This window comes from Balaenoptera ricei, chromosome 12 (assembly GCF_028023285.1).
Source record: "Balaenoptera ricei isolate mBalRic1 chromosome 12, mBalRic1.hap2, whole genome shotgun sequence".
Classification (NCBI taxonomy): Eukaryota; Metazoa; Chordata; class Mammalia; order Artiodactyla; family Balaenopteridae; genus Balaenoptera; species Balaenoptera ricei.
The window spans coordinates 83,289,915-83,306,155 of NC_082650.1; the positions used below are offsets into that span (position 1 = coordinate 83,289,915).

The following is a 16,241-nucleotide window of genomic DNA, read 5'->3' on the forward strand; positions in this document are numbered from 1 at the left end:
TAACACAACATTGTAAAGCAACTACTCCCCAATAAAAATGTTTTTAAAAAGGATACAGGGGCTTCCCTGGTGGCGCAGTGGTTAGGAATCCGCCTGCCAATGCAGGGGACACGGGTTCGAGCCCTGGTCTGGGAAGATCCCACATGCCACGGAACAACTAAGTCCGTGAGCCACAACTACTGAGCCTGCGCTCTAGAGCCGGAGCTCCACAACAAGGGAGGCCACCGCAATGAGAAGCCAGTGCACCGCAGCAAAAAGTAGCCCCCGCTCGCCTCAACTAGAGAAAAGCCCGGGTGCAGCAACAGAGACCCAGTGCAGCCAAAAATAAAAAATAAATAAATAACAAAACAAACAAAGAAACCCAGAGCCTTTAAAAAAAAAAAAAAAAAGGATACAAAGTTTCAGTTATGCAAGATAAGTTCTGGAGATCTAATGTACAGTGTGATGACTATAGTTAATACCATATTGTGTATTTGAAATCTGCCGATAGAGTACATCTTAAATATTCTCCTACATAAGAAAATGATAACTGTGTGAGGTGATGCATGTGTTAATTATCTTGATTGCGGTAATCATTTCACAACGTATACATATATCAAAACACCACATGTACGCCATAAATACATACAATTTTTATTTGTCAATTATACCCCAATAAAGCTAGGAAAAAAAGAGAAAATGGTTGATCAGGAAGTTCTTAGGATGACTGAAGGAGGATTATTCAGAGATATGATACTTACCCAAAAAAAGTGAAAAAAAAGTGTATCTTCGACAGCAGCTGGAGGAAATTTAGATGGTAGAAATGCCATTTGAACTGTCCAAGCAATACTCCGAGCATTTCTGCTTCTTAAGTGGCTCTCAGAAGCAGTGTTGATGTTATATGAGATGAACTTGGTAGTCTGTTTTTTGTTAAGCAGGCCTAGATCTTCCAGAAGACAGTCTGAAATGTTTATCTCTATAAGTTTCTGAAAAAAAAAATTTTTTTTTTGCAGGGGGTGGAATATTTCTAACACAGTTTTTTAAAGAAATAATTTAAACTTCCTCTTTTGTAAAATCAATGGGAGTGTGGATACTTAATGGAGGTATTGATCCAAATGTTCTTGATTTGTGCTAGAATCCAAGAATATGCAGAAAATTAACACTTATTCTCAAAGGAGACAAAAATCTCCTTTGACAGCGGAATGCAACAACACAAAAAACGACCTGACTCAGAAATCCTTGGCTGGATTTCAGAGATCTGTACTTGGGATGAACGCTAACTGGGTAGCGAGGGACTCATTCCTGGCAGAGGTCGTTTGGCACCATGCAAGCTGCTCAGAGATGCCCGGCGCTTCTGTACAGATCTCTCCTCCCAGTGCAACCCTGACTGGGTCTGGCGTTTCTGTGAGATGAGGAGAGACGGACCGATAAAAAAAATTGAGTGAGGATTGAGGTTTTCCTTTCTTCTGAGTGGAGGAGTTAAGATAGTTTTGCCTCTTTCTTGGAGGGGAGGAGAGAAATCCCTCAGGAGTGAAGCGTCAGTGGCTCCGCCCTGGCTGGCTGGCGTTGCTTAGGAAACAAGGAAGGGAGTTTTCTAACCGGGTGGTTGGCCCCTCCTGCATCTTCTGTGATGCAACACTCCCTGCATCTTACTTTGATCATTGCTGGGCCAGTTAGTCGACATTGACTTTCTGGTAGAAAGGGCTAAGTCTTCCTTTTAGACTTCTTTACAACTCTTAAAAAAGTAAAAGTGAGTATCTTCGTAAAAGGAATCTGCTTTCTTCGGAGAAGACTGGATTGATTCTTAAAATGATTTTATCTATAACTATATAAACGACTGAGTATAGAAATGAAGTATTCAATAAAACGCATAACTTAAATGGAAAACATTTTTTGGCATATTTGTCTTTATATTGAAAGGTTACCTGCAGTTGGGTTAAACCCCTCACCTGTCACTCTTATCAACCTGTCTAGTGTCTTTCCATTTTACTCGGTCATTATTTCACTAATCTGTAATTAATTTCATTTTTACAATAGGGCTTTACTGGAAAAGATGGAGCAATGGGACCTAGGGGCCCCCCTGGGCCACCGGTAAGAATGGAATAGGTGACACTCTTGTCTCCCCACCCTAAACCCCTAGCCCCACTTGCTAGGGAAGAGCCTGGTAACCTGACCTTTGAGGCATGTTCCATCTGTGCTGGGGGGCACACCGTCGAGGGAGCTACTTGTTTTTATTCTCCTAAATCAAAATGGGCTAGAGAAAACAGAGGTGTTAAAATAGAGAGTCTTTCTGTTTAATCAAGTTATATTTGAAAAACAACAACAACAAAAATACCCCTCACCAACCAGTTCCTTCCATGCCCACATTAAGTGGTAGGTTTTATGACCTTACTGGTTAACTTTCTGTTCTAGAATTTTAAGAGTCTGTAGCCTATGATATTTGAATTTTATGGACATTAATGATGGAACAGCTTTAAGTCATTCAGAGGAAGTAAGTTTTACCCGAGTAGGTTTTCTAATTAAGATCTTTGGGGAAAATACTGAAGCCAATGATTTTGAAAGAAGCATCTGTACACCTGCATCCAGGTGGGATCACAATGACATTGTTTGAGTTGACGGATGCTCTTCATGGCTTCTGGCTGGATATGAAGACTGGAGAGCATATGTTAAAATAATTTTATTATTTATGTTTAATATATATGTTCTCAAGTAGAGTTGAAAATGTATAATAAACTTTGATTTAAAGTATTTACTACAGAGATTAAAATGTACATAATTGATGAATAAAGGATTGTTTTACAAAAATCTGATGATTCTATTTTAAGGATATTTTAGCTTTAGAACATAATGTATTGACTAGCGATATTATAAATATTTTACTAAAAATGTTGCTAAAATGTCTTAAAGCTGTGCTAAAAGGAACAGGGAGAAATTCTTATGGTTTTGATGGGATGGAGGGTGCTGATATGACAGAAGAGGAGGCACCCTTTATTTGAATGCACCAAAGAAAAAGTGAGTTTCTAGGCTGAGATACAACTCCCAAGAGACAAGGGGAAGCTCCACCACGTGGTGCCCTGTTACCTTCTCAATTTCTTCCCCAGCCAGAGTTCACTCCTGTCTTTTGATGAGTTTTCTGGTTTGGTAGTAGAAACAAACTAATAGGAATTGCTTTCTGCAAATTCACTTAGCAGCCAATTTACTAGGATCACAGTCTGTGAATAGTGAAACTGATGAAATATAGTCCATAAAGACTGAATGGGAATTTTCAAGATTTTTTTTCCTCCATGTTATCTTAAAATTTGATTTTGCTCTTCCTTAGTATGTGATTATGTGCTAAAAGCTTTTAAAACCAGCCATGCTTTGTTAGTTTACTTTAGATGAAATTCTTCTTTAATGGTAAGCTTCCCTGTGTTGTAGGGAAGCCCAGGCTCTCCAGGAGTCACAGGACCGAGTGGGAAACCAGGAAAACCCGGAGACCACGGCAGACCAGTAAGTGGACGGTTTGCATGCCTAGTGATTCCACTGTGGCCGTGAATGAGGAGACGGCAAGGCTGTGGCATGTTTATGTTATCTCTGCTGTAATGTGTGTGAAGCATTTGTTGCAGCTATGCTAAACCCATGGATTTAACTTGGTACTAGTTCTAAAAATTTTCTCTCTAAGTTATAACATTCTGGGATGAAAATCATGGTCATAGGGTTTCTTTAAAAGGAGAATGGGATTATGAGCCAAGACACATATTTCTGCACTGAATAAACACTCAGAGCTGGGTCAGCAAAATCATTCTTTTTATTTAGGAGCGGTATGCAGCTTAAGATAGAAAAATACATGATGGTGCATGGCGCCTCCATGGGTGCTTCTGCAGAAGTTAACCCTTTGTCAGTATCCTGTAGCCACACCGCTACAGGCTCTTTTCTCTTGTGCTGAGGTTGCTAGAACATTCGTCCCAGAATTAAAAGGATTTATCTCACCCACCATTCTACTTTTTTATACTGCCCTGCTCCAATTTACATCCAGTTTAATTTTCTTTTCATCAAATGTTTTGATTAAAATAATAGTTGAGATGGTATGATGCATATCTTCTATTTTCAAATCAGTATCTCCAGAACTGAATTCATAGTTTCTAAAATATCCAGAAGTATTTGTAATGACTGTTGGGCTCCATATTCTTCGTTACAAGCTCTTCCTTATTTGTATGTGTGAGGAATGAATTTATTTTAAGCAGGTTTTTTTTGTCTGAATAGAATTCTGAAATATAAAAATTTATCTCAAAGATCAACAAGTCCAATTATTAGTAATGACACATCTATCAGGGCTGTTCTCTGAACAGAACTTCTCTCTTCTGAAGTATTGTCCAAAGTTATATAAACCCAAGCTTAAAAATTTTTTTAATGTCAAACTAACTTAGAATCTTTATGTGATATGGCCTGCCTTCTATGTTTACATAAAATTAAGCAAGCAGCATAAAGATGAAAGGACTCCTGATGTACTTCATACTCTGTGTGTACTCTAGCATATGACTTTATTACTTTCTTTTCCTCAATGAATCATGACAGAAACTTCACAAGAGCACTTAAAAGTACACAGAACTTGTTAACCCTTTCAGAATTCTATTTCGTTTTACTATGACTGAAAGAGAGTCTAATGTAAGAATATCACTGATGTAATTGATGGCTGAAGTTAGAAACCTGAAAGAAACTTCTACTTCCTTTACTTGAAATGAGAGCTCTAGATACTGGCAATAAAGATGAGTTCTAAATCATATATCCTAGAACAATCTCAGAGTGGCAGTAAATTAAAAAAGAACACATGGGAACAAAGTAGCAGTAAATGTAAAAAAAAAATTTCCTGAAATTTACAAAAGGCTCCAAACTAAATAATGTTTCCATAAGAGTCCAGTACTTTTAGCAAAGGGCAGTCAAACTCCAGTTTTTCTTTTTTTTTTTTTTTTCTTTTGCAACCAAAACTTTAATCCCAAGGATTCTCACAAAACATATTACAAATGACAGCATGAAAAAAATAATTGCACAGTAACTCAAAGTTCAGCTCTACAATATACTCTTAACAGTTTTTCTTATGACTATAATTTGGTAACATTTATTTGGACCTTATCTACCCCCTTTTCCCCCTTTATCTTCCTCATCCTTCTAAGGTAGCAAATTACCTCTCCTTTTCTTCTCTCTTCTATCTTACCTTTAGTTTCTAAAACCAAAACTAGCAGACGGGAGTATAAAGGTCTTAGCAGAGAGCTTAGCTCAGTCACTGTTAGCTTATGTCATTAGCTCTTGGAACCAGTGGTGTCTTCTTGCTAACTTGTAACACCTGATGTTGTGTAGTGGATGTTTCCAGGAACTGCTGCTGGAATATTTTTTATTCATTTACTCAACACCCATTTGTTTGGTGCCTAAATGTGCTCGTGGGTGTTTTAAGGTCTGGGGATATAAACGTGAACAAGACAAAGTCCTTGCCCTCATGGAGATTCTAGTGGAGGATATAGACCCCTAAATGTAAATAAACAATATGGTTTCTGGTGATGATGAGTGATAACAAAGAAAAGAAACACAGAGTAAGGGGTTAGGGGGTAACTGTGGTGGCGGAAGGGGGCTATTTCAGATACAGCAGTCAGGGAGCCTGTCTGAGGAGGTGGAATGAAACAAGGGAGCAGCAGTGGGAACAGCATGAACAAAGGCCGAGGGAGGGTGAAGGTGGCACGTGGAAGGCACAGCAGAGAGGCCCGGGCGCCGCAAGTAAAGGGAGTGAGGGGAGAGGGATGGAAGATGAGGTCAGCTAGCTGGGCAGGGGTGAGTGTGTGGACCCCCCAGCCCATGGTGAGGATCTCTTATCTTATTCTTAGTGTGATGGGAAGCCCTTGCAGCCAAAGAGTGACACGGGCCAATTTTCTTTTTAAAAATATCAGTCTGGTTTCTCTGTGGAGAACAGACTCAAAAGGGGCCAAACGGGATGCAGGAGGACCAGTTAGGAGGATATTGGAGCCGTTCAGGCAAGAGTCTTGGAGACGGTAAGAGGCAGTTTGGTTTGGGATGTTATCTGACCATCAGATTTGTCAACGGTTTGGGTGTTCCTTTCAGCTGGCAGCCTGGAGATATATTGAAAGACAAAAACTTCTTGCCCTAGAAGGAAGACTTGTTCCAAGATCCTCTCATGGCCAGTGAGAGGCCTGACAGAATAGGGACAAATGTTCTGTGGTTGCGTTTGGATGTGGGAACCACCATTTGGATTGAGCCCTTTAATAAGGGAGGCACGTGGTTCCTTTCATGCCCACTGCACAAAAAATCACTGGAAGAGGTTACAGATATATATTTAGTTAGGGAATTGACAGAAAGCTCTTACTAGAACAGGTTCTTATGGGTTCTAACTGAACCAAGATTAACCTCATGCACAACCTAAAATAACCACCTGAGCTCCCCAGCCATGGTGGAAAGTCGAATGGTAGCAAGGGCAATTGTACATGTGTTTCAGTTCCAGACCTATATTGCGAATGGCATCATAAAATGTATGCACAGTGCATAACTTCTAAATTGGTGATCATAAAATTCACATCTCAGCACTATATTGGAGGACACGTGCTTCTGAGAGAGGGAGAGAGAGAGACAGGGAGACAGATTAGATTCCTTTTGACAGACAAGCAAAATGTGAGTAACATGGATGTAAATGTGATGTGTCATTTTGCTAATTTGTTAGAAAGCAGACCTTGCCCTCTTTCATCATCCTGTCCATTCATGAGTCATTTTAGACCATGTTTGTCAGTTTCTAATATCTGAAATTCCTATATTTCAGGGTCCATCGGGATTGAAAGGAGAGAAAGGTGATAGAGTATGTATTTCTTAAAATTTGACTTACAAATTTATATCGTGTGTTAAACATTGAACTCTGAAACTGTGGAAATAATATGCTGATCCTACCTATTGATTTAATTAACTAGGGAGACATTGCTTCCCAGAACATGATGCGAGCAGTTGCAAGACAAGTCTGTGAACAACTGATAAGTGGTAAAATTTCTTTTCCTTTTAATGTATGAGTGTGCGGTTCTTTTTTTTTTTTTAGTTAATTGCAGGAAAATGCAGTTTGTGACATAAAGTTTCAAAGATATATGTTTCTATTTCATTTTCATGAGCCCTTATTTTTATACATTGTCAGTTTTGTATCCTGTTAGATAAGGCCAATGATATTTTAATGACTATCATTAAGAAAAAACAATAACCCAAGGTAAAATAATAGCCTGTTATCGTTACATTCAGTCTGATACAAAATTGTATTTTAAAAGGGCCTTTCAGTTTCAGTATTAGGATTTTTAGTGATCTTCACCTCATTGTACACTGAAGCAGCGAACATTGGCTCATTTAAGTTATGACCTTTGAGTTTTCCTGGAGGACCACTGAGATTAATTTGATCCTAGAAAGTCCCTGCTGATGGGGAACTTTTTCTTGCCTCGTTATTTTGCACAGACTCTTTCTCCTTATTCCATGAGACCTATTAAGTGACAAGGCTCAGTGCCTGCAAACTGAGTGTGGCCTCAAACTCAGGGCCCCCCCTTTTCAGAAGCCTTAGTCCAGGTGTCTCCCAGTGTGGTCCTGAGGGGCACCCGCGTTACACTCACCTATGCTGCATTCGAGAAATGAGACTCCTGGGCCACGCCTTAAACCTGGTCACTCACTGTCTTTGGAGATGAGGCCCAGAAATTTGTAGTTTTCAATGTATCCCACAGGTGATTCCAGTTTACACTAAAGCCTCATTATCACTGCCATAGGCACACACACGAAAGTGCTATAATTCATTAATTTAAAAAAGGTTCTCTTTTGAGTGACATCATTGGGCAAACCTCGGGGCTTTATATCAGAGCCCTGTTAAACTTTCACAACTCCTTGATGTTTATAGTAATGCTGATGGCTTACCGGTCAGTATTTCGTGGAGACGGTTGTTTATCAGGGATCATTTTGTCCAGGATGACTGGAGTGTTTTATTTCAGTTTTAGGATTCTAATTAGAATGTTTGCTGGAGGGTGCCGGAACAGAGGTGGATTTCACCAGACGCTAAGAGAAAACCATTTCATCCTCTCATCCCTCCCTTGTTGGGTTTCTTACTAATAAGTCTTACTTATTTTTTTAGGGCAGATGAGCAGATTCAATCAGATGCTGAATCAGATTCCAAACGACTACCACTCTAGTCGCAACCAACCAGGCCCACCGGGCCCTCCCGGGCCCCCTGGCACCGCGGGAACCAGAGGAGAACCAGGACCCGGGGGGCGGCCAGGCTTCCCGGGCACACCAGGGATGCAGGGACCCCCGGGTGAACGAGGTAGGCATTCCTGACCGCTGCATAGGGATAAAGGAAGGAATCTGCAAGCGTAGGAGCCGGGTCCGGTTGAAAAGCATGTAGAAGACTGGACTTAGCAAACTACACCGGTCCTGTTTGGACAGCCCCAGAAGAGCCGTGCATCTATGAACCTGTCTTTCTTTCCAGGCAGCTGCAGGCTGTAGAGATCCCTGTCTTAGAAAACAGGAAGATTTTGTCATGAGACCTCAGTAAAGGCAATGCTATTTTCTGATTGTTGTTGTCGTTAATGGGAAAAACTGTATCCTGGCAAAGTGAATCAGGCATAAAATCTTATTAATTGTTTTGACTGGCAAGAGCTGGGCAGCAACTGAATGTAAGCAGCCCTAAGATTTTAGATCTAAATTCTTCTGGTTCCTTTATTCAGGGCCTGGAAACTGGTCTTCTGTGTTTATTTGGCTTTAATTTCATGGTAGGTAAGTGTAACAGAAGGAAAAGAAGAAAAACAGGATTATCTGATTCCAGATGTTTCAGGATGCTGGGTACTCACTTTTGTCAAAGTGATGGTTAACATTCTGCGGAAATCTTAGATATGTCTATAATTCTGATTATTTAGATGCGGTACTGATAGGGCTACTAAAGATAAGATACCTTTAAGATGTCTTCAGTGAGTTGTAACTATTTATTCAAGATTTCTGTTCTTAATTGCTGTTTCTAAAATAATATATTAGATGTGTTTGTTTTCTTCAAATAATTTTTCCCCTGACTTGTAGCCAGATTTGTTTCTTTTTTTTTTGTTTGTTTTGTTTTGTTTTGTTTTTTAAACATCTTTATTGAAGTATAATTGCCTTACAATGGTGTGTTAGCTTCTGCTTTATAACAAAGTGAATCAGTTATACATATACAATATGTTCCCATATCTCTTCCCTCTTGCATCTCCCTCCCTCCCACCCTCCCCATCCCACCCCTCTAGGTGGTCACAAAGCACCGAGCTGATCTCCCTGTGCTATGCGGCTGCTTCCCACTAGCTATCTATTTTACATTTGGTAGTGTATATATGTCCATGACACTCTCTCACCCTGTCACATCTCACCCCACCCCCTCCCCATATCCTCAAGTCCATTCTCTAGTAGGTCTGTGTCTTTATTCCCGTCTTGCCACTAGGTTCTTCATGGCTTTTTTTCCCCTTAGATTCCGTATATATGTGTTAGCATACTGTATTTGTTTTTCTCTTTCTGACTTACTTCACTCTGTATGACAGACTCTAACTCCATCCACCTCATTACAAATACCTCCATTTCATTTCTTTTTATGGCTGAGTAATATTCCATTGTATATATGTGCCACATCTTCTTTATCCATTCATCTGTCGATGGACATTTAGGTTGCTTCCATGTCCTGGCTATTGTAAATAGAGCTGCAATGAACATTTTGGTACATGACTCTTTTCGACCTATGGTTTTCTCAGGGTATATGCCCAGTAGTGGGATTGCTGGATCGTATGGTAGTTCTATTTGTAGTTTTTTAAGGAACCTCCATACTGTTCTCCATACTGGCTGTATCAATTTACCTTCCCACCAACAGTGCAAGAGAGTTCCCTCTCCTCCACGCCCTCTCCAGCATTTATTGTTTCTAGATTTTTTGATGATGGCCATTCTGACCGGTGTGAGATGATATCTCCTTGTAGTTTTGATTTGCATTTCTCTAATGATTAATGATGTTGAGCATCCTTTCATGTGTCTGTTGGCCATCTGTACATCTTCTTCAGATTTGTTTCTTGGCCATGAATCTGGAATTACACAAATGTCTAGAAAGAATTTGGCTTAAAGAGTGGACTTCTGTGAAAAATTGGGTTCTGCTTTCACTAAGGGAAATGCATTACTTGAACCAAGTACCATCGGTTCCGATGAAGACTACATATTTCCGGATAATTTTCCCTCTGTGTTTTCCCATTTTGTGCTTGCTTAGGTTTGCCGGGAGAGAAAGGTGAAAGGGGTATTGGATCTCCAGGACCTCGAGGGCTGCCTGGACCCTCAGGTAGGTTTGCTAGTACATCAAACAAGTGAACATATCATTACTGAGAGAGCATACGACCCCACGAGATGCACAAACTCATCCTGTTAGCTTCAGGCATACTGACCATCACGGAATATATTTTAGCAAGAAGTCCCACTTGTATAACCTCCTCATTTTTATGTTCTCTTTGTTCAAAAAATGTTTCAGTGCGTTCTATTGAAGCATTCACTCTAACTTTAATACATGAGGGTTTGAGTTTTAGTGACACAGAGGGCTGTCGTTTTCTTTTTATGGGATTCCTATTTGTTTTGTTTGGCCTCGTAGCCTTTAAGGATGGTGTCGTTTCCTGTTCCTTCTGGTATTCTTTAAGATGTCGCTAGTAGACTGAGGAAATAGACTCTCATTAGAAATCCTGACACATTGCAAGATTTCATTCACAGTTTCTTTGTTAATGTTTTGGAAGGAAGTAATAGTTGTTCTGTGCATTTTGTTTACTAGATTGAAAATGAATTTTTTTCTTCGTTATAAGGTCCGGGAGACCTTTGCAACCATGGTCCGTCCTAGAGGTTAAATCTTTACATTTATGTTAACCATGAGTAAGTGTCACTTGATCCAGAGATAACACTGCTTCACACCGTCTGGAGGCGTGGAGCAGGCATCCCGACTGTCTGCCTTGGCTACCACAGCCATTTCCTGCAGCGAGTCTTATCTCTAAGACAGCGGGAGCAAACCAGAGAACTCACTGATATCTTTAGTTTGGCTCAATTCTTGCTAAGTCAGTTTTCTTTGAATAAAATCATTAACATAGTTGGATTTTTGGCATTAATTCTTGAATCACTGGTAAGAAAGTTCTACACTGGGTCAGACTGGTGATTTCTTAAGGAAATATTTTCTTACCATACACTAGTGAATCGTCTAGTCTTGAAGTAGTGGAGGTGCCAAAGTATTGTTGACTGCCTCAGGAGATGTGTGTGACAAGAGGGGAAATATTTGTTTTCAACCCATAATAGGTCCACAAGGAGAATCCAGAACGGGTCCACCAGGGTCCACAGGTTCAAGAGGTCCTCCAGGTCCCCCTGGTCGCCCTGGAAACTCAGGTATCCGAGGCCCCCCAGGTCCTCCTGGATACTGTGACTCTTCCCAGTGTGCCAGCATCCCATACAATGGACAAGGCTATCCAGGTATGTTGTTGCCATTATAGGGGCCCAAATTCACCTGAATTAAAAAACCTTTATGGAAATGAAGTTCCCTAGGACTGAAGGAAAGTTGATTTGAGGATTTCTTCAAGATATCAACTCTTTCAGTTGTATGTTTTGTTATTCTCTCTCAAAAGAATTAATGTTAATTTTATCACATTATTTCACTGTTAGGAGTTGAATAATTATTTTCTCCTCCTTTCTATACTTCTGCACTTACCAAATCACATCATAAACCTCTCTTTATTTCTCTTGGGAGTTCAAAGAATGCTACCAATTGACTGTTTTGTTTTGTTTTTTTTTAACCCTAAAGGCTGGGAAGAGGGATCTGTTGAATACAAGAATATATCTAAAAAATTGTTTTGAGACTCTAATGTGTAGGCAGACTATTTGATCACATGGTGCAGACAACTGAAAATATTTCACTATTTCACATTGTCCGTGGAATTAATATTTATAAACTCTGGGACTTAATGTTTTTAGAGTCAGTCATGAAATCCTAGGACTTGACAATTACAGGAGGCAGAAGTCTCTTAAGCCTGATTTTGGGGACTGTGGGGATAAAGGCGATATGCTGATCTGAAAATAAATATATTAATGCTGTGGGCAGCGGTCAGCGGTGACCTTTTCATCAGCACACCCTCAAGCATCTTGCAAGTTTTAAAAATGATACTGCTGTTTGATATGGTTGGCTACTAGCAAGTAGTGCATGAGTAGTTGAATATCTAAATATCTATATATCTATATATTTATGTGCATACTTACATATGACCAAAAAGTAATCATGAATCGTCAATTTCTCAAGCAACCCATTCACAAAATTACAATTTCACTCTTTATAAAAGAAATTTGAATTACCTCTGCCTTCTGGTATGTGTGAATAACTTGAAATATATGGATATATACATATATACTTTAACCATTACATACTTAGATGAATGTGTATAGATGTTTTTTTTTGCATAGTAATTCAACTTTTAAAAACTATCATCTTTGACCTGTTTCAGGTTCCGGCTAACAAATTTTCTAAGTCGCCAGTGCTGCTTACAGTTTGAATACATGAAAATCCTGTTTCTGAGATGTTTGCGCACGTGCTTATTAGGAAATGAGTCTGTATGGAAATCTCACCACAGATGTGGTTAATGAACCGGGTGGACATCATAACGGAGGGTGGAGACTCTTTATTACTAACTTGAATGAGACAAAAGCAGTGGTGTTAGTTTATAAGCCTGATGCATTTCAGTAATAATGTAGAAAAATATTATTTAAAAAAAAAAGTTCAAACACACAGCTCATGAGGGGCCTCAGCTTTGAAAGAGGCGCATAATAAAACTACTAACCGCAGAGATGATGCCATTTTGAGAAAAACAATTAACCTGGTTAAAGAGAAATATCCTATGTAAATAATAAACTAATTATGGCTTGTAAATGATTTGTATGTGATCCTGTCCACTAAAATCACTTAACAGTCCTGTGCAATCAGCTTCTGCCTGCTGCTTGCTCTCTGCCGGAATAACACCAAATAGAATCTCCTCATCTCTAGCTTGTTAGCGATGTGTCTGATTCAGGGCCTGTGTCTTACTATGATTACCTTTTGTACATGTACTTTCATTTGGATTTTGTAATCGCAATTTTCAAACCACAGTTTGAGAGTCACTTCTCCTCTTCCTGTTTCGCTGTAGTCACTGGTGGTCCTCACCCACCAGCTGTAACTCAGGCCGTGGGGGAGAGAGCCACAGAAAATGTCATGTACTGTATATTACCTGGTGATAGTTGATTTTCACCTCCAGAGTTCAGTTTCTAGGAGCCAATGTAAAACTTCCCCTCACCTCCTCATCTTTCCAAATGGTTCTTTGAACTGAGGAGTTTGAAGTCGTGAACAGTCACTTGGGGGATTTGCAAATATCCTACCTAGGTTGGTTTACAGTTCTCCTTGGCCCAGTCTCTGAGCCTTCCCAGGTATTTGTGCAATGATTGTACTTACTGCTGGATCTTTGAAGGTTAAAAACGAGTGCCATTTCATTATTGATCACCAAATTCTCTCTGCAAATGGAAGCAATCAGAACATTGTAATTTATCTATTTATAGTTATGAGATTAAGACTGGAGTGCCATCCCCTCGGGTGATGATTTAGCTTTTGCTGTGTATGTGTGTGTGTGTGTGTGTGTGTGCCTTCCAAATCATGCCATAACTGTAATGTTGAATCGGACAGAGCCCTACGTGCCCGAGGGCGGGGCCTACCTGCCTGAGCGCGAGCCCTTCATCGTGCCGGTGGAGCCCGAGCGGACGGCGGACGAGTACGAGGACTATGGCGCCGACGAGCCCGCCGAGGAGCGCCCTCCGCATGCGCGCCGGCGGCGCGCCCTGCTCCGCGGCCCCCGGCAGTGAACCTGACACCGCGCGCGCGCGCGCGCAGCACGGCCAGGCTGGGGCGGGGGGTGGTGTTGGGATTCTCATTTCCAGGTCAGACGGAGCGGTGCACGTGTTATCTGTCACGTTTCTTCCGGCGTTGCTTCATCCGAGAGTACCCTTTCTGGCTGTAGAGAACCTTGTTTCTGCAGGAAGCCTAGCTCGCCGCACGCAGTCTGTAGAAGTCTTTGCCTTTGCCCTTGAAGTGCTTGCAAAATACTTTGTTCACAAAAGCTGCAGGGAGAGAAGGCGCCTTGTGCCTTTAGGTAGCACAGCGGGAAGCCTCAGTGAAACTCTTAGGTTAAGCAGTAAGTCCTGGAACCCAGAACGACTGTGTATTTCGAGAGGGCAGTTTATCTTTTCCAATGCTTATTTGCAGTTCAATTACATCCCGATCCAAGCAGTTCCCCTACTAAAACCAAAAAAGAGGGAAAAGTCAACTCTGTTGCAACTATTTATCTTCCTCTTCTATCTTCTGTTATACATTAGGGCATAGTATGCTCTTATACATCTCCTTTAACAACCACAAACCTTAAGCCATGTAGCTGAAATTATTGTATCAACTGGATACAGTTCCATATTGCCTTAAACCTCCTTGTTTTAGACACGCTAACATTTATACCAAATTGCAGATTATTCCGCAGAGATGGAATTGCATGTTTGTGTTGTACATTTAGTATGAACTTTTTTTTTTTTCCCAGAACATAATGTTTCTTAGTTATCAAAAGCAGTTGGAAAATGTTTGCAAGACTATGAACATAGAATTGCTGCTTTTATATTTTAACTGCAGATTGTGAATTTCACTGCCTTATATTATTTATTTCTGAAACAAAAGAGGCATTTTTCAATAAAACTACTGAAAATTTGACATGGTATGTTTTTTCTTTAATGGCCTTTTGGACTGTCCAGGCGGTTGTTAAAACAAACAAGTTCATATCCTTGGATACAGTTACAGATCTTGCTAATACTATTAAATTATGCTAAATAACTTTAGGTTTTTAATGATGTGGTGAAGTCATAGAAAGAGAGTAGTGAGAGAGCCTTAAAAAGCCCAGCAGATTCCAAAGGCTTTATTAGGAATGTAGAGGAAGTGTGGGTTGGTGGAAAAACAACTAAGTATCCTAGGAGACCCCAAACAACCAAACAACCTTTAGCAAGCCACAAGATTTCATATGCATTCAGTCAATTTCCTATACCATACTTTACCCAATAGCATGTTTAACTGCAAAAAGGATAATCCTTAATGGAAATGTTTACATTTAGTGATACCTTCTTTTTTTTTTTACTTTTATGAATACAATAATATCATTTTAAATATCAAAGAAAACAATGTAAATGTTTGTTTGAAAGAACTGACATCAATTGAAGAGAGAAGTACTGAAAGAACATTTTCCACAGAGCAAAACATCTTGAGTTAAATACTTCCTGGAGACCCCAATCAAAAGGACTAGATAATAAATGTATTGTGATCAAGAGGTTTCAAGCAGATTGCCAAGTTCATAGCATTCGTCTGTAGTTTCTGATACATACATTTTAAAGTTGAAGGAGACCACTGAGATCATCCCAGTCTAATTCTTTGCTTTCTGTTAGGAAGAAACAGACTCGGCTAATCAGTATCAGAGCAAGACTAAGACTCTAGGCCTTGTGCTTCTCACCTGGTTTTATCATCAAATACTCTCCTCTCCCTGGGAGCCCTTACTTTCTGGGCAGGATCTTTCATCTTTCAAGGTTCTATGAATTTATCTTCATTAATTTCTGATTCATTTGGGTTTCTGATACTCCTTGATAATGAGCCTCTGTATCAGGGGCCTGAAGATGGGTTCAGTTCCTTGTCACTCACCCAGCTGGGTCCCAGGGCCACATGGATTTGAGGCGCAAAGGAATTCCACCTTCCCTCACCGGCTCGATGTGGGTTCAATTCTTGATGTTGGCGATGCAGATGCCAGATGCTACCTTCTGGTCTGTGCTGGGAGAGGGGGGGAGGTGCCAAGGCAGTCCTAAGCACAAATTAATAAATAACTGAGATATATGTTGGGATTTTTACTTTCATAGTATATTTCCTCCTTGATGAACTTAAAATTATTTCTGTAATCCCTGAGTGCATACTGACGAGTGATAGGGAGAAGATGGCCAGATAGTCTGGGTTTAAAACCCAGTGGTAACCCACACCCCCCCAAATCAAACCTGTAGGTGCTGGCTTATTTATTCACACTTCCTCTGAGGGAATACAGAACAACTTGAAACACATTTTCTAGTTCTTTAAATCTGGAAGTATTATAAGAAATTCATTATAACTTTTATTTGAAGCTAGGGCTCTTATTTTTAAGAAATTAGACAGACATAACTGTGGG

General features: G+C 40.1%; 1 protein-coding gene across 5 annotated transcripts in view; it reads left to right on the top strand.

Moving 5' to 3' along the window:
• Positions 1-14,756, top strand: part of COL12A1 (collagen type XII alpha 1 chain) — a 149,657-nt gene extending 134,901 nt beyond the window's left edge. For 4 of the 5 annotated variants that reach the window (XM_059941783.1, XM_059941782.1, XM_059941784.1 and 1 more), the window contains 8 exons: positions 2,017-2,070; positions 3,397-3,468; positions 6,776-6,811; positions 6,921-6,987; positions 8,105-8,293; positions 10,238-10,306; positions 11,296-11,466; positions 13,694-14,756. In XM_059941783.1, coding sequence (XP_059797766.1) covers positions 2,017-2,070; positions 3,397-3,468; positions 6,776-6,811; positions 6,921-6,987; positions 8,105-8,293; positions 10,238-10,306; positions 11,296-11,466; positions 13,694-13,869 — 834 coding nt within the window. In that variant the 3' untranslated portion in view covers positions 13,870-14,756. Of the gene's footprint in view, positions 1-2,016; positions 2,071-3,396; positions 3,469-6,775; positions 6,812-6,920; positions 6,988-8,104; positions 8,294-10,237; positions 10,307-11,295; positions 11,467-12,488; positions 12,911-13,693 lie in introns of those variants that run through there. The other variant, XM_059941785.1, reaches the window with a different exon arrangement.
• The last annotated feature ends 1,485 nt before the right edge of the window (positions 14,757-16,241 follow it).